The sequence below is a fragment of the Aotus nancymaae genome, unplaced genomic scaffold, assembly GCF_030222135.1.
Source record: "Aotus nancymaae isolate 86718 unplaced genomic scaffold, 86718_ANA_hifiasm-v0.15.2.pri h1tg000062l, whole genome shotgun sequence".
In the NCBI taxonomy this organism is placed as follows: Eukaryota; Metazoa; Chordata; class Mammalia; order Primates; family Aotidae; genus Aotus; species Aotus nancymaae.
In genome coordinates, this window is record NW_026988476.1 from 34,341,235 (window position 1) to 34,365,029 (window position 23,795).

Genomic DNA, 23,795 nt, shown 5'->3' on the forward strand with positions numbered 1-23,795 from the left:
ATTCTGAGTAAAACAGAAATTTGAACACTGGTGATATTTGATTCTATTAAAGAACTATCTTTTAAGTGTCATAATGGTATCGCAGTTGTGTGTGTGTGTTTTTTTTTAAGTCCTCACTTTTAAGGGATTCAAAGTGAAACATGTATAGATGAAATGATAAAATGAATTTTGCTTCAAAAACAATACTTGGTGCTGCAGAATCTGCCCTATACCTATACAACACAGCACAGTAACTTTGTTAATATTTAGGGTTTAAAACTCACGACCTCAAAACTTAAAACAAAAAACAAACAAAACCTCACCAACTTAAAGTCGCCCTCCTCCTCTTATCAGGGGAAGACTGAGAGGCCCCGAAGGGATTCAGAGAACCAGAGCCTCAGGCCTTTTCCACCCATTGCTCTTGGGAACCAATCATGAGGCTTGGCTTGGACCAGGAACCAATCAGGGATCTCAACTCTGGGGCCTCCTCTCTCACGTTCCCACAGGCGAGGTGACGCCATGTTTCAAGGGCAGCGCGGTTGGTTCTGTGGTAGCGTCAGCCGGGATCTGAGGCAATTCTGGGGTAGGAAGCTGAATGGAAGCCGCGGGTTAGGTGGTGAGGGGTGCATCCTCCTTTCTCTGACGCTTTGGGTCCAGGGTGCATGATAGGTTCACCCTGTGCTGTTACCTCCACAGTGGCTGAAGGGGGGACGATCAGTGACTCGCGAGCCGCCGACTTCTTGTTCAGCTGTGATGCCTCGCACCCGGACACGCTGAGGTACTGAGGGCTACCTGGTTTTGCCTCTTATGTTACGATGAGCCTGGAATTGGGGATGGAAGTTGCAGTCCGCCAGTAAATAATGATGAGGCTGGGCGCGGTGGGGCGTGGCTGTAATCCCAGCTACTCGGAAGGCTGAGGCAGGAGAATTGTTTAAACCTGGGAGGTGGAGGTTGCAGTGAGCCTAGATTGTACCACTGCACTCCAGCCTGGGCGACAGAGCAAGACTTTGTCGCAAAAAATAAATAAATAAATAGAAATAAAATAATAAGATGAAGATAAAATTAAACGAATAATATTGATGATAGGGTGAGACTGGAAACGGGCCAGTTTTCAGGCTTAGATGGGAGGGAAAGAAGTAGACAACCTCCTTTCCTTTCTGCAGCAGTGGCATGAGCTTCTCCCTGGTCCTCGGGCCTCTTCCTGAATTCCGGGTGTGTGTTTCCAGTTGCCTCTTCCACACCTGCATGTGGCACCTTGAAGGCCCCTCATACTCAATGTCTAAACCAAATCTTCTCATTTCCCTTTATACCTGCGCCATGGCCTGTGTTCTCCAAAACACTGAATAATAAACCCTATGCCAGGAATCGGTCAGCGGCCAAATACCAATTCTTCTTCATCCTCACTGCCACTAACTTAGTAGCACCTTAATTCCTTTTGGCAGGGACTATCACAGTAAATTCCTAAGCCGTTACTGTGCCTCGAATCTGTTCCCTGTGATCCCCCTTTATACGGCTATCAGATTTCATTTACAAACCAGACATCAGATCAGGGCCCTACCACCCTCCTTCCCCTACTTTCCTCCGACTTACTAAAGATTTAGATCTTGGCTGTACCTACCTTGTTTATTTCTCAGTTTTTCTCATGCCTTCCATAGCCCAGTCCACCTGAACTGCTATTATTGTGCCTTCTTTTTCCTTGTAATGCCCTTCTTATCTCCACCTATAGGAAAGATGTTGCTTTCTATATGTAAAGTTTCCTCTGACTGCATGCCCACTCCTCACCTCAGGACTAATTGATCCCTTTTTATAACAATGACCATGGATAAAGCTGCTGGCTCAATGCACTGTTGATGCCCAGTAACATTACCATTTTAGATCAAATTTCCTAATTCATATGGTCATTAACCAACCCTCTAAAGCCAAGATGTGCCAGATACAGGCCCTCAGAAAGTAATATCTTATGCCATATGTTTTTCCTTCCTTACTGAAAAAGGACAGGCCACATGTATCCTTCAATGTAATCATCTCCCTACTTCCAGCTGCTTATTCATTCTTTTGAAAGGTTGAATACAGTCTTGTTTGTTTCATAACCTAAAATATTTCCTTTCTTTCTCCTAGAATATATCAGAGCCTTGATTACATAGAAGATAATGCTACAGTTTTTCATGCCTACTATCTCTCTGCAGTAGCCAATGCTGAAATAAAAAACTCGGTGGCTTTGGGTCATTTCATTCTTCCTCCTGCATGCCTGCAAAAAGGTTAGCAAAGGTCATTCAGCCAATCCCTGTCAGACAGCCAAATCTGGCTAATCTCTTTAAATTCAACTTTATTTTGTTTTCAGTCACATATTTTTGAGTTTTGTATCTATTTAACATAAGTGGAAAAAGTATGGACTTTGGATCAGATTGCCTTTGGGTGTATATCCTGATGTTATGTATTGTTTATTCATACATTCATTGAGCTCTTCCTGTGTGCCAGGTTTCAACCTGGGTAGGTGCTGGGGATTCAGTGGAGAATAAGACAGATGCAAATCTTGCTTTCACAAGCTAGGATCCAATGCTTACCAGTTTTGCCATCTTTTAGCAAGTTACTTCTCTGAAGTTGTTTTGAGGATAAAATGAGATAATGGGCTGGGCGCAGTGGGGCATGCCTGTAATCCCAGCACTTTGGGAAGCCGAGATGGGCAGATCACTTGAGCCCAGGAGTTCAAGACTAGCCTGGGCAACAGGGCAACATGGTGAGACCCTGTCTCTATTTTAATAATTTCAAATTATTTTTTAAAAAATATAATGTATTAAGGTATCTGATGTGGTGAGCATTTAATAAATGTGTTCTTTGCTAGTTTTGAATCTCTTCATTATTTTTCTAATTTTTTTCTTCTACTCTTTAAAGATTGGTTATGATAATAAACTCATGTATTTGTATTTTTAAAAAATACATTTGAAAGCGCTTTCACATTAATTTTTTCAGCAGCCCTAGGAAATAGGATGGGGAAATAAATAAACTGCTTCTGAGATTGGTTCTTTTAGTTTTCCCTGCTTGGAACACCCTTTCTTATCCTGTTCATCTATCCAAATCCTGCTTTTTTTTCTGGGCTAACTTTATTATTTTTTTGAGATGGAGTCTTGCTCTGTTATCCAGGCTGGAATGCAGTGGTGTGATCTCAGCCCACTGCAACCTCTGCCTCCTGGGTTCAAGTGATTCTCCTGCCAGAGCCTCCTGAGTAGCTGGGACTGCAGGCGCCCACCTCCATACCCAGTTAATTTTTATATTTTGAGGAGAGATGGGGTTTCACCATGTTGGCCAGGCTGGTCTTGAATTCCTGACCTCAAGTGATCCACCCACCTTGGCTTCCCGAAGTGCTAGGAATATAGGCGTGAGCCACTACACTTGGCCTGGGCTAACTTTAAATACCCCATTGGTAGGTTTTGTATTATTACCCAATTCTTGATATATAGCTTGTTTACCCAATAGATGTGTGTTTATCTCCAGAAAGACAGACTGAACCTGAGTACAGATTCCCAATGAAGAGAATATTAAAAAGAAAAGAAAACAAACAATTTAAAAATTATTTCTAAAAAGGAGCCATTAGAGACCCCAAAGATTTGGTTCCTTCCATAGTCAATATCCTGGTGAAACCTACTGATAACTAATAACACTCAATTGTTCTAAATGGTTACACAAATCAATTAATGACTGGATGGGGAATTGATTTAAAAAACTACGTGTGCCAATCAGTGACCCAGCTTCAAGGAGCTTATATTGTAGAATGGCTGTGATTTAGTTTATTACTCCTATTATATAATCTTAAATTATCAGTCCTATTCTGTCTTTGAGTTTAGCATCTTATATTAAGATGTATTTAAATTTTAAAAAATCTGTTTTAAATGAAAACATGCGTCTTTAAAAAATTCAAAGTATACATTTTTAAAAATCTGCCTAGAGCAGTATTGTCTAGTAGAAGTGTGAGATGCAAATGTTTGCCATATATGAATTTTAAATTTTCTAGTAGCCACATTAATAAGAATGAAAAATAGCTAGGTGAAGTGGCATGCACCTGTAATCCCAGCTACTCTAGAGGCTGAAGCAGGAGGATCCCTTGAACCCGGGAGTTTGATTCTGCAGTACACCATGGTCACCCCTGTGAATAGCCACTGCATTCTATTCTGGGCAACATAGTGAGACCCCCTTCTCTAAAAAAATTAATTAATTGGCCAGGTGCAGTGGCTCACGCCTGTAATCCCAGCTACTCTGATGGCTGAGGCAGGAGAACTGCTTGAACTTGGGAGGCAGAGATTGCAGTGAGCCTAGGTTGTGCCACTGCACTGCAGCCTGGTGACAAAGCAAGACTCCATCTCAAAAAAAAAAAAAATTAATTGAGCAGAATTAATTTTATGAACATATTTTATTTAACCTAATATATCTAAAATATTATCATTTCAATATATAATCTATAAAAATTGAGATACTCTACATTCTTTTTTTGATACTAAGTCTTCAAAATCCTGCATTTATTTTATACTTACAGCATATCTTGATTTGGATTAACCACACATTTCCAGGGCTCAGTACCTGCATGTAGCTAGTGGCTGCCATGTTGGTCAGCAGAAAGTCTAGAGTAATATTACCATTTTGGCTACTGTGAAAACTTTTGAGATCACTGAGTTAGGATGATCACATATTCCTTTGACATGCTGACCATTGTAGAATTCCTGTGCTACCATGTTTACTAGAGATATTGTTCATCCACCCTTCTTTTATGTCTATATCTATAGCTATATCTATATATCTATCTATATCTATATAGACATTAGATGTGAATTAGATATATGTCTAATATATATCTAATGCATTAAATAGATATATATGCATTATTATATAGAGATAAATATGTGCAGATGTATATGTAATGATACAGATATAGATATAAATGTATATCTAATGTATATATAATATAGATATATATATGAGAAGGGTGGATGAACATACCTCAGTGATATATATATACACACACATCTAATGTATATATAGATACAAATATAGATATATTCTAGCAGAAAAAGTCTACAGTGATTAGCAAAGTGTATTAGAATCATCTGGGGAGTTTGTTAGAAAAGCAAATTCCAGAGCTCCTCCTCAATTATCTGATTCAATTAGAATTTGCATTTTAATAAGTATGTTAGGTGATTTTGTTGCAAATAGAGTAACACTGGCCTAGAAATTTCAGAGTTTAAGCAAAATTCAGAAGATTCTGTAATTAAAAAAACAGTATTGGATTTGTTTTTCTCACCACAGAAATAAGAAGAAAAATTGGTAGTTTTATTTGGGAACAAGACAAACATTTTCTGATAGAAAAGGTAAGAGTAAATTAAGGTAATTGATAAGAATCTACACTTCCAAAATTTTCTGAAAGTAAAGTTATCTTTAAAATGTTTACTTGTGACATGTTAGCACCAATGAGTTAGATTAAGAAATTTACTCATTTGTTTTGAGACAGATTGTCACTCTGTCACCCAGGCTGGAGTGTAGAGGTGCGATCTCGGCTCACTGCAACCTGTGTCTTTCGGTTTCAAGCGATTCTCCTGCCGCAGCCTCCAGACTAGCTGGGATTACAGGCGTGTGCCCAGCTAATTTTTGTATTTTTAGTAGAGACTGGGTTTTACCATGTTGGCCAGGCTGGTCTCAAACTCCTGGCATCAAGTGATCTACCTGCCTCTACCTCCCAAAGTGCTGGGATTACAGGCATGAACCACTGCGCCCAGCCCAGATTAAGAAATATAAAGGGTATGCTGTTATTGAATATCGTTTGGTTCGACATTGTTTTATAGTAGGACATTAGTAAAATTGAGATATTTTTGCATAAATATAATTATTCCCATAAGAAACCTGAAAATTTGCTTCTGTTAGTAATATTAAGAGAGTAATAGGTGCATAGTATTCACCAGTTCTTTACTGCCAGTGTAGATTCTGATTGGTTAATTCCTGTGATGTGCCATTAGTTCAATGTTTTGAATAACATCCCTCAATAAATGTGTACAAGGGTCTGTCTGAACCTATTCTGGTTCAGGGGGCTGCCCGATTCCCTCCCCTACTCCCACCAAAAAACAAAGTGTACAATACTGGAAAAATAGCTGTTTTGTAGCTTTTGCCACCCTGCCTCAGATTTACTTATACTTTTGACTTACTTCAAAATCTTTATGTAATAGCCAAATTTGGGAACATTTGAGCATTAAAAGGAATAACGACAATAATGAATTGTAATATGTTAGGTAAAAAGAATCCATGTGCTTGCTTCGGCAGCATGTATACTAAAATTGGAACAGTACAGAGAAGATTAGCGTGGCCCCTGTACAAGGATGACATGCAAATTCGTGAAGCATTCTGTGTGTGTGTGTGTGTGTGTGTGTGTGTGTGTGTGTGTGTGTAAAATACTCTAAAAGCAGACATAAGGAAAAAAGGAAGGACAGAAAGAAGGGAAAGAAGGAAGAGAATAAGGAAGAAAAGGATGGGATAAGGAAAATTTTCCTTTATAAAATAGCAGCTAGTAAATACAGAAAAAAAGATAAAATAGGAAATCTCCATTTTTAAAACCCTCAGTATAATAATTGATTTAGATGAGGGTCATTAATGAATTCTAAACCCATGATCTCAAATTATCACCCACAGACTGATTTACAAAGTTAAACAACGTACCTTTACAATGGAGAGATCTGGCAGGTACTACTTTAACTTAGCAAACTTAGCATCACCAATATTGGAGCAATCTTTCATTGTGTTCAGTCTGATGCGATATAATAAATACACAATATTATCTCTGTAGTATTCTTGTTCAGTACATTTAACCTGAATTTAATTATGAGTTAAGAATCAGGCAAATCCAGAATGTGGACCATACCACAAGACAATTAACTGACCTGGACATTAACATCAATGTCATAAAACACAAAAAAGGCAATAGGACCGTTCTAGATTAAGAGACATAACAACCAAATGTGATGTATAAACTATGATTGGATTCTGTATTTTTTTTATTGCATTTTTGGTTTTGGGGTACATGTGAAGAACATGCAAGATTGTTGCATAGGTGCATAGGTGGCAGTGTGATTTGCTGCCTTCCTCCCCTTCACCTATATCTGGCATTTCTCCCCATGCTATCTCTCCCCAACTCCCCACCCCCTGCTGTCCCTCCTCTATTTCCCCCCAACAGACCCCAGTGTATAGTGCTCCCCTCCCTGTGTCCGTGTGTTCTCACTGTTCAACACCCACCTATGAGTGAGAACATGCGGTGTTTGATTTTCTGTTCTTGTGTCACTTTGCTGAGAATGATGGTTTCCAGGTTCATCCATGTCCCTACAAAGGACGCGAACTCATCATTTTTGATGGCTGCATAATATTCCATGGTGTATACATGCCACATTTTCCCTGTCCAGTCTATCATCGATGGGCATTTGGGTTGGTTCCAGGTCTTTGCTATTGTAAACAGTGCTGCAATGAACATTCATGTGCATGTGTCCTTATAGTAGAATGATTTATAATCCTTTGGATATATACCCAGTAATGGGATTGCTGGGTCAAATGGAATTTCTATTTCTAGGTCCTTGAGGAATCGCCACACTGTCTTCCACAATGGTTGAACTAATTTACACTTCCACCAACAGTGTAAAAGTGTTCCTATTTCTCCACATCCTCTCCAGCATCTGTTGTCTCCAGATATTTTAATGATCGCCATTCTAACTGGCATGAGATGGTATCTCAATGTAGTTTTGATTTGCATTTCTCTAATGACCAGTGATGATGAGCATTTTTTCATATGTTTGTTGGCCTCATGTATGTCTTCTTTTGTAAAGTATCTGTTCATATCCTTCGCCCACTTTTGAATGGGCTTGTGTATACTACAAGGCTACAGTAATCAAAACAGCATGGTACTGGTACCAAAACAGAGATATAGACCAATGGAACAGAACAGAGGCCTCGGAGGCAACACAACATATCTACAACCATCCAATCTTTGACAAACCTGACAAAAACAAGCAATAGGGAAAGGATTCCCTGTTTAATAAGTGGTGTTGGGAAAACTGGCTAGCCATATGCAGAAAGCAGAAACTGAACCCCTTCCTGACACCTTACACTAAAATTAACTCCAGATGGATTAAAGACTTAAACATAAGACCTAACACCATAAAAACCCTAGAAGAAAATCTAGACAAAACCATTCAGGACATAGGTGTAGGCAAGGACTTCATGACCAAGACACCAAAAGCATTGGCAACAAAAGCCAAAATAGACAAATGGGACCTAATCAAACTCCACAGCTTCTGCACGGCAAAAGAAACAGTCAATAGAGTGAATCGGCAACCAACAGAATGGGAAAAATTTTTTGCAGCTTACCCATCTGACAAAGGGCTGATATCCAGAATTTACAACGAACTAAAATGGATTCTGTATTTTTTTTTTTTAACAAAAAGAGGTATAAAAGGCAGTTTGAGAGCAATTGGGAAAATTTAACAATGAACTGTATAATAGGTGATACTGCATTACATTTTATGTTCTTAACTGTGGTAGTAGTGTTGTAAAGATAAAAGAATGTATATTTTTAGAAAACACATGCCAGGTATTAAAGAGTGGAAATGTCAGCCAGGTGCGGTGGCACATGCCTGTAATCCCAGCACTTTGGGAGGCCAAGGCAGGCGGATCACTTGAGGTCAGGGGTTTAAGACCAGCGTGGCCAATATGGTGAAACCCCATCTCTTGTAAAAAAAAAAAAAAAAAAAAAAAAAAAGAGTGGAAATGTCATATCTACAAATGTTTCAAGTGGTTCCACAAAAATAAAAGAGAGAAGAGGCACTCAATGTGTCGGAAAGGTTAACACTTTGTGAATCTGGGTGAAAGGTATATGGTATTTATTGTATTATTCTTTAACTTTTGGGTAAGTTTGAAATTTTTCACAATAAAGAGTTAGGAAGAAAATCTTTTATTCTATTAAAAATTTTTTTTTAAACTTTAAACCCACAGCCAACATCATATACAAAATCTTTACAGTATATCCAAAGTCAGGCTATTAACTTATATATTTTGTATTTCTTTCATTAATTTGTTTTTTCTTCCTGAAGCATCATTATCTGAAAATACTGGTTTTTTCAGTTTTTTTGTCTAGGAGTTAATAGTATGCTGTACTAAGGACTGAAATATCTAATCCTTGACTTTTCACAGTGTTTGCAGGAATGTGAGCAGTAATGCAATGGTTATTGTATGATGGTAACTATTGACTATACCAGAACTTTAGAGTTTAAAGGTCACTAATTTCATCATTTAGCTTTATACATGAGAAAACTAAGGTAAAGAGAATATAAAGACCCGTTTTCGTTCATATAGCCAGATGTTAGCAAAGTAGAGCCAAATTTTCTCTCAGCTGTAACCCAATCCAATGATTTTTCTACTAAAAAATTACTAGAACATGCTTGTATTGACATTGACTCTAGAAGTTATATTATTACATGATAAAAAAGTTTGTCAATTCTTTCAAAATATTGGTTGATATGAATATTGGCCAATTATAATAATGTAACCATAGCATATATAAGTGGAAGGTTATATTATATATATTATTGAATGGCAATAATAAGGGTAAACCTGGGGAGTATTATTATTGTTTGGAGTGACTTTAAGTTTTTATTTAAATATAGAAACTTTTTAATGGTATATAAAGTAAATAGATGATGAGACATGTACCAGTATCTAAGTTGCTTTCACAAAATATTTAGAAAAAGCTTAACATACATTTAGTTCTTTTATATCTTTACAGCTGAATACTTCACTATCCTTTTGAAGGAGAAATATAATTTATTCAGCTTACTTTATCTTTTTGATTTGTAGCTCACAAGAAGCCCAGGAATCCTTAAATCAAGGATTTTAAGAAAGTTTAAATTAGTAGCAAGTTTTTGTTTCCTTATTTTTGTGACAAAAAAGTAATATAACCACATTAGAGAAAATTTCAATAATTGAAAGGAGAATAAAATCAATCAAAATTTTACTTATCTGACACTACCACAGCTGGTATATTTTAAATTCTGGTCTTCTTTATGTATCTCTAAAATATATATAGCATAATTATATATGTGTGTGGACAAAATTTTGTAAATTTTCTCCACAAAGCTAGATTGAGTGGACCTAAATATGTAAATATTTTTATGGCTTTTGATATATATATTGACAGTTTATTTTTCCTTTTTTAAAAAATTACTGATTGGATCATTGGTATGATAATTTTTTAAAATGTGACTTATTTTTCTATCCACAGCATGACGAAGTAACAGCAAATGAAATAAAGACCCTTAGGGAAAGCAGTGAACTAGCAACAGAACACAAAAAAGAATTATCCAAAAGGTAATGAATTCATAAACTTCACTGATACTCAATTAAATGTAGACATCTATGAGCACTGATTGTGTGCTTATCTTATTTAATTTTCAGTTTTCTTATGAGATTGATAACATTATAATCATTCCCATTATACAAAAAAACCTCTATGATTAGAAAGATAAGTAATTTCCCCAAAGTCATATGAACTTTTATTAAGTAAGGGAGAAGTAGGATTTGAACTAAGTCAGAGCCCATTCATTTAAATACTATACCATGAGATAGTACAGTACACTATACTATCTCTGCAGAAAGGAAACAAGGATTTTATGTTATAACAGTTAATAAATCATTTAAAAATTATATGTATCTCTGTGAAAACCCAATTTATTATACTTATGAACTACAAAGGAATCTTAAAATATATTTTTTAATTGGAAGAAAATAGACTACATATTAGCAGTAATTTTATTAAGATGAAAAGTGATGAATGATTTCCCCTCTTCTTTCCAAATTGCTTGTAATGTATTACTTTGGTTTAAGAAATTAAATTTAGACTGGGCATTGTGGCTCATACTTGTAATCCCAGCACTTAGGGAGGCTGAAGCTGGATGATTGCTTGAGCCCAGGAATTTGAGACCAGCCTAAGCAACACAGGGACACCCATCTCTATAAAAAATTTAAAATATTAGCTGGGGATAGTGGCACATGCCTGTAGTCCCAGCTATTTGGAGGCTGAGGTAGGAGAATTGCTTGAGTTCAAGAGGTTGAGACTGCAGTGAGCTGTGATCATGCCACTGCATTCTAGCCTGAACAATACTGTCTCAAAGAAAAATGAGAAATTAAATTTAAAAAGACAAACAAAAATGGACTTGCCATTATGTTAGGACCAATTTATGAGAGGCCTTCTCATTGAAGGCTTATACGTGATCTAGTCCTAGTTCCATATTTTCCAATTCAGTTGGTTTTCAAATATTCATAGGGAACATTGTTTATTCAGAAGTCTACGTTTTATCCCTCCAAACCTGTGGCTGGAGTCAACCTAAAAGTGGAGGCAGGTGAGTGTCTCCACAAGGGGGCATCCCAAACTGTCCCAAGTTAAGGTCAGTTGGGATTCTAAAGAAAAAAACCACCAAATAGAACAATCAGTCTAAAGCATTTAATAAGGGAACTTGTAGAGTACTGCACCAGTCCTTGCAATGGCCAGCAAGAGGAAAGGGGTGTTCTACCTAGGTATATCCACAGTGAGGGAGTCTGGGTATGGAGTTTATATGAGGGTTTAAGGAATCTGGCTCAGGGCTGAGGCCAGTTTCTTTCAGTGTTTTGAGTAGCAACCTAGATGCCTTTATCAGTGCCTATTTTGAGTTCAAGCCCAATGGGAAAGCCCTGCACTAGGCTGGCTCACAGAACAGTCAAAGCACTCTGTGATTTTCGGTCAGGACACAGAAAGAAAGCCAGGTGTAGAATGCGGGGAGGGGAGGAGGATGGGACTGGGGTACCCTGCAGTCTGGTATTTAGCTGCTGTAATAAAAAAGATCAAATAGTTATCTTTCTTCAAAATAAAAAGTAATAATTTAATTTATATAATTTTTTCAAGTTTTTCTCCCATAAGGATTAATTTCCTTAATATACAAAGAAGTATTACAAATCTGGGAAAAATATGTCCAATTCAAAAACATCAACAAAAATGGACAAGGGATATCAATAAACCCTAGGTAGGTGTCTGCTTAGATCCTTTTCTTTGTGGAACCACCAGAGGGTGCAGTGTGAACATAGATAAAATATATCCTCAATTTACCCACTGAAGCATTTGTTAGCATACTACTAGGGACATTGATTTTTTTTTTTTTTTTTTTTACATCATACAAACTTGATGTAAAAAAAAAATCAGGCAGTACAGAATATGAAATCCTAATTTCTCTCTAATCCTCTCCCAGTAATAACCATTGTTTTTTGTTTTTAATTGAGACAGACTCTCACTCTGTTGCCCAGGCTGGAGTGCAGTGGCACGAGCTTGGCTCACTGCAACCTCTGCCCCTGGGGTTCAAGGAATTCTCATGCCTTGGCCTCCTGAGCAGCTGGGACTACAGGCGCATGCCACCACACTAGCTAATTTTTTGTATTTTTAGTAGAGATGGGGTTTCGCCCTGTTGGCCAGGCTGGTCTCAAATTCCTATTCCTGCTACAGCTTCCCAAAGTGCTGGGATTACAAGTGATCCACCTGCTTCAGTCTCCCAGAGTGCTGGGATTACAAATATTATGATGTGTAATGGCTGCATATGGCATTTCATCTTATTTGTTTAGCCACCTTTTTTGTTATGTCGTTACTTTTTTTTTTTTTAGACAAAGGCTCAGTCTAAGCCTCAGGGCTGGAGTCCAGTGGCACAATCTCCGTTCACTGCAGCCTCAGCCTCCCAGGCTCAAGTGAATGATCCTCCCTCCTCAACCTCCCAAAATGCTACTAAGATTACTGGCATGAGCCACCACACCTAGCCCAAAATTTGTTACTTTTATGACACCTCCATGAACATCTTTTTAATAATAAATCTTGCTCTACTTTTTTGAGATAGTTTTCTTCATATAAATTCTCAGACGTAGAATTTATGGTGTAAAGAGGAATTTTTTTCTTTCTCAAACACCTTATGTTTATTTATTTATTTTATTTGCTTAATTTTTTTGTGTGTGAGACAAGCTCTTGCTGTGTCACCCAAGTTGCAGTGTGGTAACATGATCATAGCTCACTGCAACTTGGAATTCCTGGGCTCAAGCAATCCTCCCACCTCAGCTTCCTGAGTAGCTAGGACCACAGATGCGTGCCACTATGCCTGGCTAATTTTTAAAAAATAAAAAAAAATTTTTGAGACGGAGTCTTACTCTTTGTGTGCAGTGGCACGATCTTGGTTCACTGCAACCTCTGCAACCTCCACTTTGTGGATTCAAGCAATTCTCATGCCTCAGCCTCCTGAGTAGCTAGGACTACAGGTGTATACCACCACACCTGGCCAATATTTTTTTTTTGGTATTTTTAATAGAGGTGGGTTTTTGCCATGTTGGCCAGGCTGGTCTCAAACTCCTGGCCTCAAGCAATCCACCCTCCTAGGCCTCCCAAAGTGCTGGGATTATAGGTGTGCACCAACTCACCCAGCCTAATTAAACATTTTTTTTTTTTTTGGTCAAGATGGGGTCTCACCATGTTGCTGAGGCTGGTCTTGAATTTCTGGGCTCAAGGTATTTATTAATTAGTATAGTAGCAGGCCAGGCATGGTGGCTCATACCTGTAATCCCAGCACTTTGGAAGGCTGAGGCAGGAGGATAGCTTGAGGCCAAGAGTTCAAGACCAGCGCCTAAGCAACATAGAGAGACCCAGTCTCTACAAAAGATAAAAAATTAGCTGGGTGTAGTGGTATGCTCCTATAGTCTTAGCTACTTGGGAGGCTGTAGCAGGAGGATTACTTAAGCCCAGGAGTTGAGGGTTGCAGTGAGCTAGCTATGGTCATGCCACTGTGCTTCAACCAAGGCGAAAGAATGAGGCCATGTATCAAAAAAAAAAAAAAAAAAAAATTAGTAGCATATATCTGTTTCTTAGAATATGGAGCTGGAGGGTATTCTTTCATACTGGAAATAAACTACATAATATCATACAATATGTTCAAATACATGTACTGAAGGACTCTACAAAATTGTAATCAAAATCTATGTTTAGTTTGCTAAGTAATTTCTTGAGAACCACTGAGAGATAGTGTCCTTATGATTAAATGATGAATCTCTTAAGAGTTAAATCTTTTTTTTTGAGACAGAGTTTCGCTCTTGTTACCCAGGTGGAGTGCAATGGCGCGATCTCGGCTCACTGCAACCTCTGCCTCCTGGGTTCAGGCAATTCTCCTGCCTCAGCCTCCTGAGTAGCTGGGATTACAGGCACGCGCCACCATGCCCAGCTAATTTTTTGTATTTTTAGTAGAGACGGGGTTTCACCATGTTGACCAGGATGGTCTGGATCTCTTGACCTTGTGATCCACCCGCCTCGGCCTCCCAAAGTGCTGGGATTACAGACGTGAGCCACTGCGCCCGGCTAAGAGTTAAATCTTATAAAGGAAATTTGGATTATGTTGATCCAAGTAATGCAGTGGTAGCACGTTGGTGAAGGCAAAATTTTAATTCCCCTAAATACTGTCTCACATGAGTCAGGAGGGCTTGGGAATACCCAAAATGATCTTCTAGAGAATAAGAGTTTGTGCCCTCATTAGGAATGGCTCTCTCATTATCTGTCCATGACTGGAGGACTGCTTTCTCTGATAAAAGCTTTTTATCTCATGGTAAAGGAGAAGATGTAGTATAACAAAGAGCTTTGCCATTTGGTGAGAGGAGGGAATGTCTTGTGTATGCTGCAGTAAAATTATTCATGTGCAGTTTTATGCTGTCTTTCTGAGGATCTTCAATGCATCCTTCTGAGGTACAGACTTTCTTGATTGCAGTTGGGGTTTTTAGTTTACTTAGTAGTTCAGCTTGTACTTGAGTCACCAGATGTAAATTAGACATTTATCTCTTCACTTGCCAGTATGCATTCTGCGTATTATCACTTGAAGTTTCCTCTTCAGAGATCTCTGCTCTTAAGATTGTCTTCCTGATACAGATAGGTTTGTTTGGCTTTTGAGTAGTTCTGTTTTGAGATCATTACATTCTGTCCCCGTCAACTTTTGTTCCCAACCATGGACCTTCAGGTCACAGCTTAACTTTTCCACCTCCCAGTTTGATAAAGGTAGATTGAAATTCCTCATCACCAGCTGAGTTTACACCTGTCCTTAGCTAGAGTTCTACTTCTTTAGATTGCATCTGTTCATTCAATACTTTTAAAGATTCAGAGTTGTGTTTACTAATTTTATCCAATTTGCTCTTTAAATCATCTCTACCAATGCAAATCTTTCAATATATATAATAGGCCTTATTTACTTGTTGCTATTCCACAAAACTTGTTTCTTACAAAAATCTTCTTCTTTTCTTTAACATAAGATTTCTCTTTCTCTGAATCCTTAAGTCATTTTTTGATGTCTTCATATGGGCAAAATGGGAAGCAACAGAAGAATCTTCTCAATATGTTGAAACTGGAGTTGCTGGGTTTTTGTTTTTGTTTTTGTTTTTAAATAATTTAGCATACAGGTAACATTTTCTATCAGTGCATCCATGAGAGCCTAAAACCAGGCTACTTAGGGCTGCCACCGAGTTTCCATTCCCTAATGTTTAGAAACAGCCAAAAACATCGGATTGCCAGGGATCACTATGGGTTCCAGTTTCCTTGAAGACACCTACACTTTACCAGCGAAGGCAGCCACTCTGAGTTACTGAATTGAGGATATTTGTCTTATATCTACCCATTTGGAATTCTTTAAGATTTGAAGGATATTCTAGTCGATTATCTTGGCTCTTAAGGTGCATAGTCATATCAATTGTTAATAATGAAAGTATTCCTTCTTTCACAATATCTCTTCCATTTCATCCTACTCCCACCTCTTTTTCCCTTTAGCTCTTATTGTTTGGCCAGAATTTTTAGATCCATGATAAATAATGGGTGGTCCATGACTTTTCTGGGAACATGATTTTGCTTTATTTGTAACATCTCATCCTAATGAGTATAGTTTGTCTTGTATGAGTTTAAATGAAATAGAAGCTTTTTAAAAATTGAAAATAAAGCCTTTGCTATTACTCAGTGTACTTTTAGAGTTTTAGGAAAATAAAAAATTTAAGGATGACTACTTTTTAATTATCGAGGTTTCTGTTTTTATTTTTATACAATATTATTAATTATATGTGGTCCAAGTATAGTAAACATTGTTATTTTTGAATAGTGACTGTTCAAAAGGACATGAATGAAAATAGGATCTTTTAGTTGAAAACCTTTTAGCTTTTTTTTTTTTTTTGAGACAGAGTCTTGCTCTGTCACCTACGCTGGAGTGCAGTGGCGTGATCTTGGCTCACTGCAACCTCCACCTCCCAGGTTCAAGCAATTCTCCTGCCTCAGCCTCCTGAGTAGCTGGGATTACATCTGCCTGCCACTATGCCTGGCTAATTTTCTTATTTTTAGTAGATACAGGGTTTAACCATGTTGGCCAGGCTGAACTCAAACTCTTGATCTCAAGTGATCCACCCGCCTCAGCCTCCCAAAGTGCTGGGATTACAGGCGTGAGCTACTGCTCCTGGCCACCTTTTACTTTTAAAAATTAGAATATAATTGATTATACTATACAACTTAAGAAAAAAAACAAACCTCAGAAGTCACTTCAAAATCCTATTTATGTGATGGTTTTCCTAGACATCAATTTTTTTTGTTTTTGAGATAGACTCTCACTCTGTTGCCCAAGCTATAGTGCAGTGGCATGATCTCAGCTCACTGTAACCTTTGTCTCCTGGGTTCAAGCGATTCTCCTGCCTCAACCTCCTGAGTAGCTGGGATTACAAATGCGTGGTACCACACCCAGCTGATTTGTATTTTTAGTAGAGATGGGGTTTCATCATGTTGGCCAGGCTGGTCTTGAACTCCTGACCTTAGGTGATCCACATGCCTCAGCCTCCAAAAGTGCTGGGATTACAGGCATGAACCACCATGCCTGACCCAGACATCAATTTTTATTTGTTATTGTAAACTATGGAAGTACTAGTTAATAGAGGTCCATTTATTTGAACACTAAGTAATAGAAATGTTATGATCATTTAAAATAGAGATTACTATGCTTTTCGCTCGGCAGATTTAATATTACATATGTATATGTGCATTTTGTCTAAATATATAGTATTGCATTACCGTACTTTTAGGGATATTGAGAAAAAGACTCAGGCCTCTATAGACTCAAATACTTGTTTTGTGAAGTGCCCAAGAACACTAGAATATCTATATGGGTCTTTATATTACTTAAAAACACAAAAGAAGTTCATGATTAACATTTTCACCCATTAAGACTGAAGTCTGATCAAAGAGCAATTAAATTGATATATATGTGCTCACTTTGACAGCACATATACCAGAATTGGAACTATTCAGAGGTTAGCACAGCCCCTGCTCAAGGATGACATGCAAATTCATGAGGCATTCTATGTATTTTTTAACAATCACTATATATACTGCCTGGAATAAGTTCTCACTTGTAAAACAAGTCCAAATATATACATGTGTGTGGGTAATATACTATAATAAATGTAAATATTTATTATAAATATTTATTTATAATTATACTTTAATATAAATGTAATACATATAGACATACATATTATATATATGAAAATGTGACTTTCTGTATGTTTTATTTTACAGCACAGAAAAGCATTTTAAAAGAACTCCAGTTGTAGAAAAGCAGATGTATTTCCCGCTACAGAATTACCCAGTGAACAATATGGTAACAGGTAGTTTAAAATAAAATATAGAGAAAACTTAGGTAGGGAAGAAACAAGGGACTATTCCTGTTGCATTCTAAAGCATTTATATAGTTTAAAAAAAAAGAAAGAAGGAAAGAAAGAAAGGAATATTATGTTGAATAAAGCTATTGTATTTCAAATACCTAGGGAGTAATGCCTTCTCTATTAAGCATGGTAACGCAGGAGACATCATTTATATATTGAATAAATTACCTGCAGAATTGACCCAGGAATGTGCTTTTATATTTTCTGTGCTAAAACAATGGTCTCTAGGTAGGGTGACCACATGTGCCTACCATGTGACATGAGACAGTCCCAGTTTATGCTGTTGTTTGGGCATTAGTTTTTAACTCTCAAGTGTCCCAGTTTGGAAGACAAATTATATGAACAGCCCCAATCATAGTTTCTTTTAAGAATCTGTTGAAACATAGACCCCTTTTCTTAACATCCACACATACAAACATAACACACACTGCCATGCCATTCAATATCAGATATATACATATTTTTAAAAACATACAAACAAAAACATAACACACAAACTTTACATATAATTGTAAAAGGCTCGCAGATGCCCAGAAGCCTATACATGGATTATCCAGGTGTCCATGCTCCATATTTGGATTTTCTATTGTGCCCTACATAAAGAGAAGACAACTAACCAAGGCGGACATTGAGAGGGTAGAACTAAGGGAACCAATTGAAAAGTGGTCATTGGGATTTGAATTGTGTTGACTGAGATGGATATTTAGATACTTTGATCTGATTATTGATAATAATTTTAAATACAGAGATTTTTTTAAAATTGTTTTTAAAAGAGAAATTTTTAAAGTATGGGTTGTTGAAAGCTTATTTAAAAAATAATCTGTATATTTATCATTTTTTCTTTATTTAGCAATGTTAAAACTACCTCTTGCAGCTAGTCCATAGTTGCCTAGATGTCTTGTCATATTACTACCCCTATTCATTTGGACTTAGCAAACATTTATTAATATATTTAAAAGATCAATGATAAATATTAAAATCAGCCATAGATAAGGATATATACCTACATTTGGACATGTAATAGTGCTGCTTTATGTGTTATTGCTGGATAAAGAAACAGTCTGATTTTTCAAAAAGACATAACAGTATAACATAAAAACTATTTAAAAATTAGTCAGAATTTTAAAAGTATAATTTTAACCTGTGGTAATACTCTGTTGTTAATTTTACCAGTAGATCTAAAGTAAAAATTTTTTTTTTTTTTTTTTTTTTTTTAAAAGAGATGGGGTTTCACCATATTGGTGAGACTGGTCTTGAACTCCTGACCTCAGGTGATCCACCCACCTCGGCCTCCCAAAGTGCTGGGATTACAGGCGTGAGCCACCACTCCCAGCCTAAAGTAAAAATTTTAATCTTTTTATTTCCTCAATTGAATAACATTTCCTTTTTTGTATTTCTGCATTAAATATTTAATGGCAATTTCTTGGAAAAAATCTTCATTTTTAGAGATAATTTATTTGTTTTTAATTTTGATATGAAATGACAAGTACTTCTCTTTTTATCATGGCCATCTGCTTGCACAGGAAGGAATAACTTCTTGTTGGAAAAAATTAACTTGTGTTAATTAAACATTTATTGACTAAGAGTTCTAACTTAGGCTGTGGTATCAATTTTTGTGACTTAAACTTGACTGTATCTTCCTTGGAATGGGTTGGGTTCAACTCAGTGACTGTTAAATCTCTGAAAATAGAATTAATTGTGTGGTGTTTAGTTATAGAAAATACAAGTTGGGGCAATAGCCTAGAACTGGGTTTCTCAGTTTTGGTGATATTGGCATTTTAGGCCAGATAATTATTTGTTTGGGTGAGGGTAGGTAACTTTCAGTCCTGTGCATTATAGAATATTTACTCTGGCGTCTGCCCACTAGATACCAGTAGCATCACCGCTCTCTCCCCAAGTTGTGACAATCAAAAATGTCCCTAGACATTGCCAAATATCCCCTAAAACATCAAAAGACTTTTTGTTTTATTTTCAGCTTTTGACTAGAATTAAATTCTCTCAGACTAATATCACTTGTTATTACCCATGATAAGAAGTTCTGATTGACAGTTACATATATGATTAATAAGAGTAGGAACGCAATTACTAATAATTGTAAATACTTTGCTGGTAACAATTTCCAAATAAAAAGGTTCTGATAATTAAAAAGTTTAGAAATCTATAATAGATGCTGTATTAGTTATTTATTGATGTAAATCAAAGTGCTCTGAAACTTAGCAGCATAAAACAATGAACATTTATTTATTTTTTATAGAGATGAGGTCTCACTATGTTGTCCAGGCTGGCCTCGAACTCCTGGGCTCAAGCAATCCTCTTGCCTTGACCTCACAAAGTGCTGGGATTCCAGGCATGAGCCATTGCACCTGGCCCAATGAACATTTATTATTTCAGTTTCTAAGGTCAGAAATTCAGGAGTGTGTTAGCTGGGTACTTCTGTCTCATAGTCTATTGTGAGGCTGCTATCAAGTTGTCAGCTGGAGTGCAGTCATTCCAAGGCACAACTGGGACTGGAAAATCCACTTCAAAACTCACTCAAGTGGTTATTGGCAGCTGTTGAGTCCTTGCTGGATTTTGGCCAAAGGCTTCAACTCCTTACCAAATGGGCCTCTCCATAAGGACTATCCACAACATGATAGATAGCTTGCTTCCCTCAGAGTAAAAAAATCCAAGAATAAGAAGGAGCATGCCCAAGACAAAAGCCATAGTCTTTTTTACATCCTCCTCTCAGAAATGACATAGCATCACTTCTGTCATATGCCATTGGTTATATAGATCAAACCAAGTACAAAATGATAGCAAACTGTGAATATAAGGAGGTGGGGATCAGTTGGGGCCACTGGGTAGCTGGCTATCACAGATGCATGTGGGATTGTTTACCAATAATGCCTTTCTTAGAAACTCCTTTCTTCCTCCCAATTTATCTGAGTAACACAGGAACAGCATTTTTTTAAACATGAGCTTGCTCCCCACCCTCAACATTTGCTTTCAGAATGAATGCCTGATGTGAGCTGGGCTAATTGCAGATCTTCTGGATTTTCAGATGTGGAACATAGCAAATCAAGTCATTATCACTTGGGTGATCAAAACTCTAAGATGTAAAACTTAGGAGCTGTCATTGGCCATATTTTCTACCATAAAAAGAAAGCCAACTTGCCTCCAAAAAGAAAAATGAGGCTAACATGTACAGGAAAAACTTGAGACCAAGTCTGCAGTGAGGTGTGATCATGCCACTGCACTCCAGCATGGGCAACAAAATAAGACCTTGTCTCAAAAAACAAAACAAAACAAAAAACTAAAAATTTGAGACTGGTGAGAGGTATCATAGCTGGTTTTAGTTAACTCTTGAGTCCCAGCAATATGCCTACCTTCCTCACAGCTTGGATGATATAGCAATGTCCTTCCAGAAAACTCCCCTTTTGTTTAAATTAGTTTAAACTAGGTTTTTGTCCATTTCATCCTAAAGTCCTTAACTATTCAAAAATGCTACAGCAATCCATTTCTGATGCTATAAATGTCCTATCCTTCTAATACTTACAGGAATATTTTTTACTAATGTAATTTTTAAATTCCTATCCTCACACATCTTTAGAGATTTCACACAGTGTATATGTTAACTAAACATTAGTAGTGATATTTTTCTGCACTAGTTTATTTTACACAGATATGTAGCCATTAGGCAAAGATTATGAACTCATATGGATGGAGTATAGTAATACTGTTACTTTACTTAAAAAACTTTACTTTAAAAACTGTGCTTCACGAGCTCCTAAAGTAAATGACTATGATTAAAATATCTTTGAATATGCTAGTCAATTTTATATGCTTGGATTCATAGTTAATTTATTAACTGTGAATTTATTATTTTTTATTAGAAACAATTAAACAATATGCATAGATATCCTGTTGATCTTGATGGTACGGTGTTCTAAATTTAGTCATCCCTGAGCGCTATCAGAATTTTTTTCACACAAATTTACTTTTAAATTATATTTCAATTTTAGTAAAAGCCCAAACACTTGGGTTACACATAAAATATAATCATTTAAATAGTAAGCAATTGATATCAAGTTAATATTGCTTAGTCATAGAGTCCTTAGCTATCTCCATTCTAGCAGCATTTTTATATGACTCATATCTATTTTGGATTGCTAATTGACATCAAAATTACTCTCACCCATTATCTTTGTTGACTGGGCAGTAACATCAATTTTTCCTTAATTTTTTTGTTAAAAGAATCCTATTCAAGTGTTAACAGTGCAGGAAACACTGCCTGCTGAAATAGGGAAGATGAACTGTTTGCACTGTTAGTAGTTAGTTGGATGGATTACCCTCTAAGTGATTACCCTCTAAAGTTAGATATACTTCCCAGTTATTTTGGTCTAAGTACTTTTATGTTCTAGCCCCAACCTAGACATCACAATCTCAATAGTCGAAGTGGTTTTAATCCAGTATCTTTTAAAAGGTGGCAGAAAGTCATGGGGAGAGGAAGAGGAGGTGTTCCCTGGTAGTTATATGGTTTCATGCAGAATCTTCTCACTGGTACTATTTATTCTTTTTACTTCTTTTCTAAAAACATTCTTTAGAATTCTTAACTCTAATAAATCAAAGATGCTAAAAAGCAGATAGTATGTGAGGGTTGCAAGTATATATATATATATTTTGTTTTGCAGGTTATATATCAATTGATGCCATGAAGAAATTCCTTGGGGAGTTACATGACTTCATTCCTGGAAGTTCAGGATATTTGGCATATCATGTTCAAAATGAAATTAATATGTCTGCTATAAAAAACAAATTGAAGAGGAAATATTAAATTAAATTATAAATATCTTGGCATTTATTTTCTACAAATATTACTAAGATGTGCATAATGTAAAATGCTCCCTTTTGGTACTGGGGGATACAGAAATGGGAAATAATTTTTCTGTTTCTCAAAATGTGTCTTTAGGAAATTCAGAATCATTTTGGCTCTGTGTTTTGACATTTGGGCTGGACTTGTTCCCCAGCTTATAAAAATACGTTCAAATATTCTCAATGCACAGTTGTTAAGGAGTAATTGTCATTAATATATTTTATAAGAAGTCTCAATCTCACACTCTCCATCTCTCAATCTTCCTCCTCCTCCTCTTCTCTCTCTTTCTCTCCTCTCTTTCTCTCTTCCCTGTCTCTTTCTGTCAAATGCTCTTTTGGCTTTAACATCCTATTTTATTTTTTCTAGATTTAATACTGTGAGTGCTAAGTTTTATGATTCTGGTCATCTTATTTTGATTTAAAAAATTGGTTTGCTAGTTGAGTTCTGAGTTACTGTTTCTGACTTGAAACATGGAAAAAACCATTGTAATAATTCATATTTCATGTTGGATGGTTTCTGATAATAAATATTTCAGAAATGACTTAACATAAACAGAGTATGAATGTTATATCTTGTTAGATGAACCTGCAAGGCACCTTAGAATCACAGTGCTGGAAAGGACCTTAAAGAACTAGTTCCAGTTCACTTATTGTTTTTAATTAGAAAATAAGGACGTTAAGAAGATGTCTTACTTAGGGTGACTAACTTGGGTCCAAAACAGAACTGGACACAACTGTCTTGATTTTCTAGGCAAGTGCTTCCCCACTCTCCCACATAGCATATGCTGTAGCTTCCATGTCAGGTATAACAGGACTGCAGGTCTGCAAAGCTGAACCAGAAACAAGACAACATGCTTGTCTTTTAAATAAGTTGAAATAGTGAGGGAGAAGAAAAGGAAAAATCACTTGGGCAGACCACTAAAGCTAGTCCTCAGAGAAATGGCCTGAAAAATCACAGCTATAGGCATAAATAGAGCAGCCTGGGGAAAAATCAAACTGCAACTGCACTGATAAGAAAGCAAGGCCCAGCATAGAGCCTTTGTTCTTTGTGTGATTTAGCAGGCTCTCAGGAAAAAATTTCTTCCCCTTTTCAGGCATTTACATGGTGGGCTCCATGGGAACTTGCACAGGGAGGTGGGGGGCTTACCTAAAATAGACCCACA

General features: G+C 36.8%; 1 protein-coding gene, 2 non-coding genes and 1 pseudogene across 3 annotated transcripts; 3 read left to right on the forward strand and 1 right to left on the reverse strand.

The window, feature by feature from the left end:
* The first annotated feature begins 466 nt into the window (after nt 1–466).
* On the forward strand, nt 467–23,185 carry TERB2 (telomere repeat binding bouquet formation protein 2). The gene is made up of 7 exons (XM_012442166.3): nt 467–562; nt 676–757; nt 2,098–2,237; nt 5,275–5,336; nt 10,277–10,362; nt 17,636–17,724; nt 22,452–23,185. The coding sequence occupies exons 1-7, from the start codon at nt 499–501 to the stop codon at nt 22,592–22,594; spliced, it is 666 nt and encodes a 221-aa protein (XP_012297589.2). The 5' UTR covers nt 467–498; the 3' UTR covers nt 22,595–23,185.
* Nucleotides 6,264–6,370, forward strand: LOC135270441 (U6 spliceosomal RNA). The gene has a single exon (XR_010338621.1). It is a non-coding gene; the product is annotated as a U6 spliceosomal RNA (small nuclear RNA).
* LOC105709986 (5-azacytidine-induced protein 2-like) lies at nt 14,927–15,515 on the reverse strand (annotated as a pseudogene).
* Nucleotides 17,322–17,425, forward strand: LOC135270449 (U6 spliceosomal RNA). The gene has a single exon (XR_010338629.1). It is a non-coding gene; the product is annotated as a U6 spliceosomal RNA (small nuclear RNA).
* Nucleotides 23,186–23,795: the final 610 nt, after the last annotated feature.

Coding starts and splice junctions, on each gene's coding strand:
- TERB2 (XM_012442166.3), top strand. CDS start 499: ATGTTTCAAGGGCAGCGCGGTTGGTTCTGTGGTAGCGTCAGCCGGGAT. Junction 563..675: donor GGATCTGAGGCAATTCTGGG/GTAGGAAGCTGA, acceptor TTACCTCCACAG/TGGCTGAAGGGGGGACGATC. Junction 5,337..10,276: donor AACATTTTCTGATAGAAAAG/GTAAGAGTAAAT, acceptor TTCTATCCACAG/CATGACGAAGTAACAGCAAA.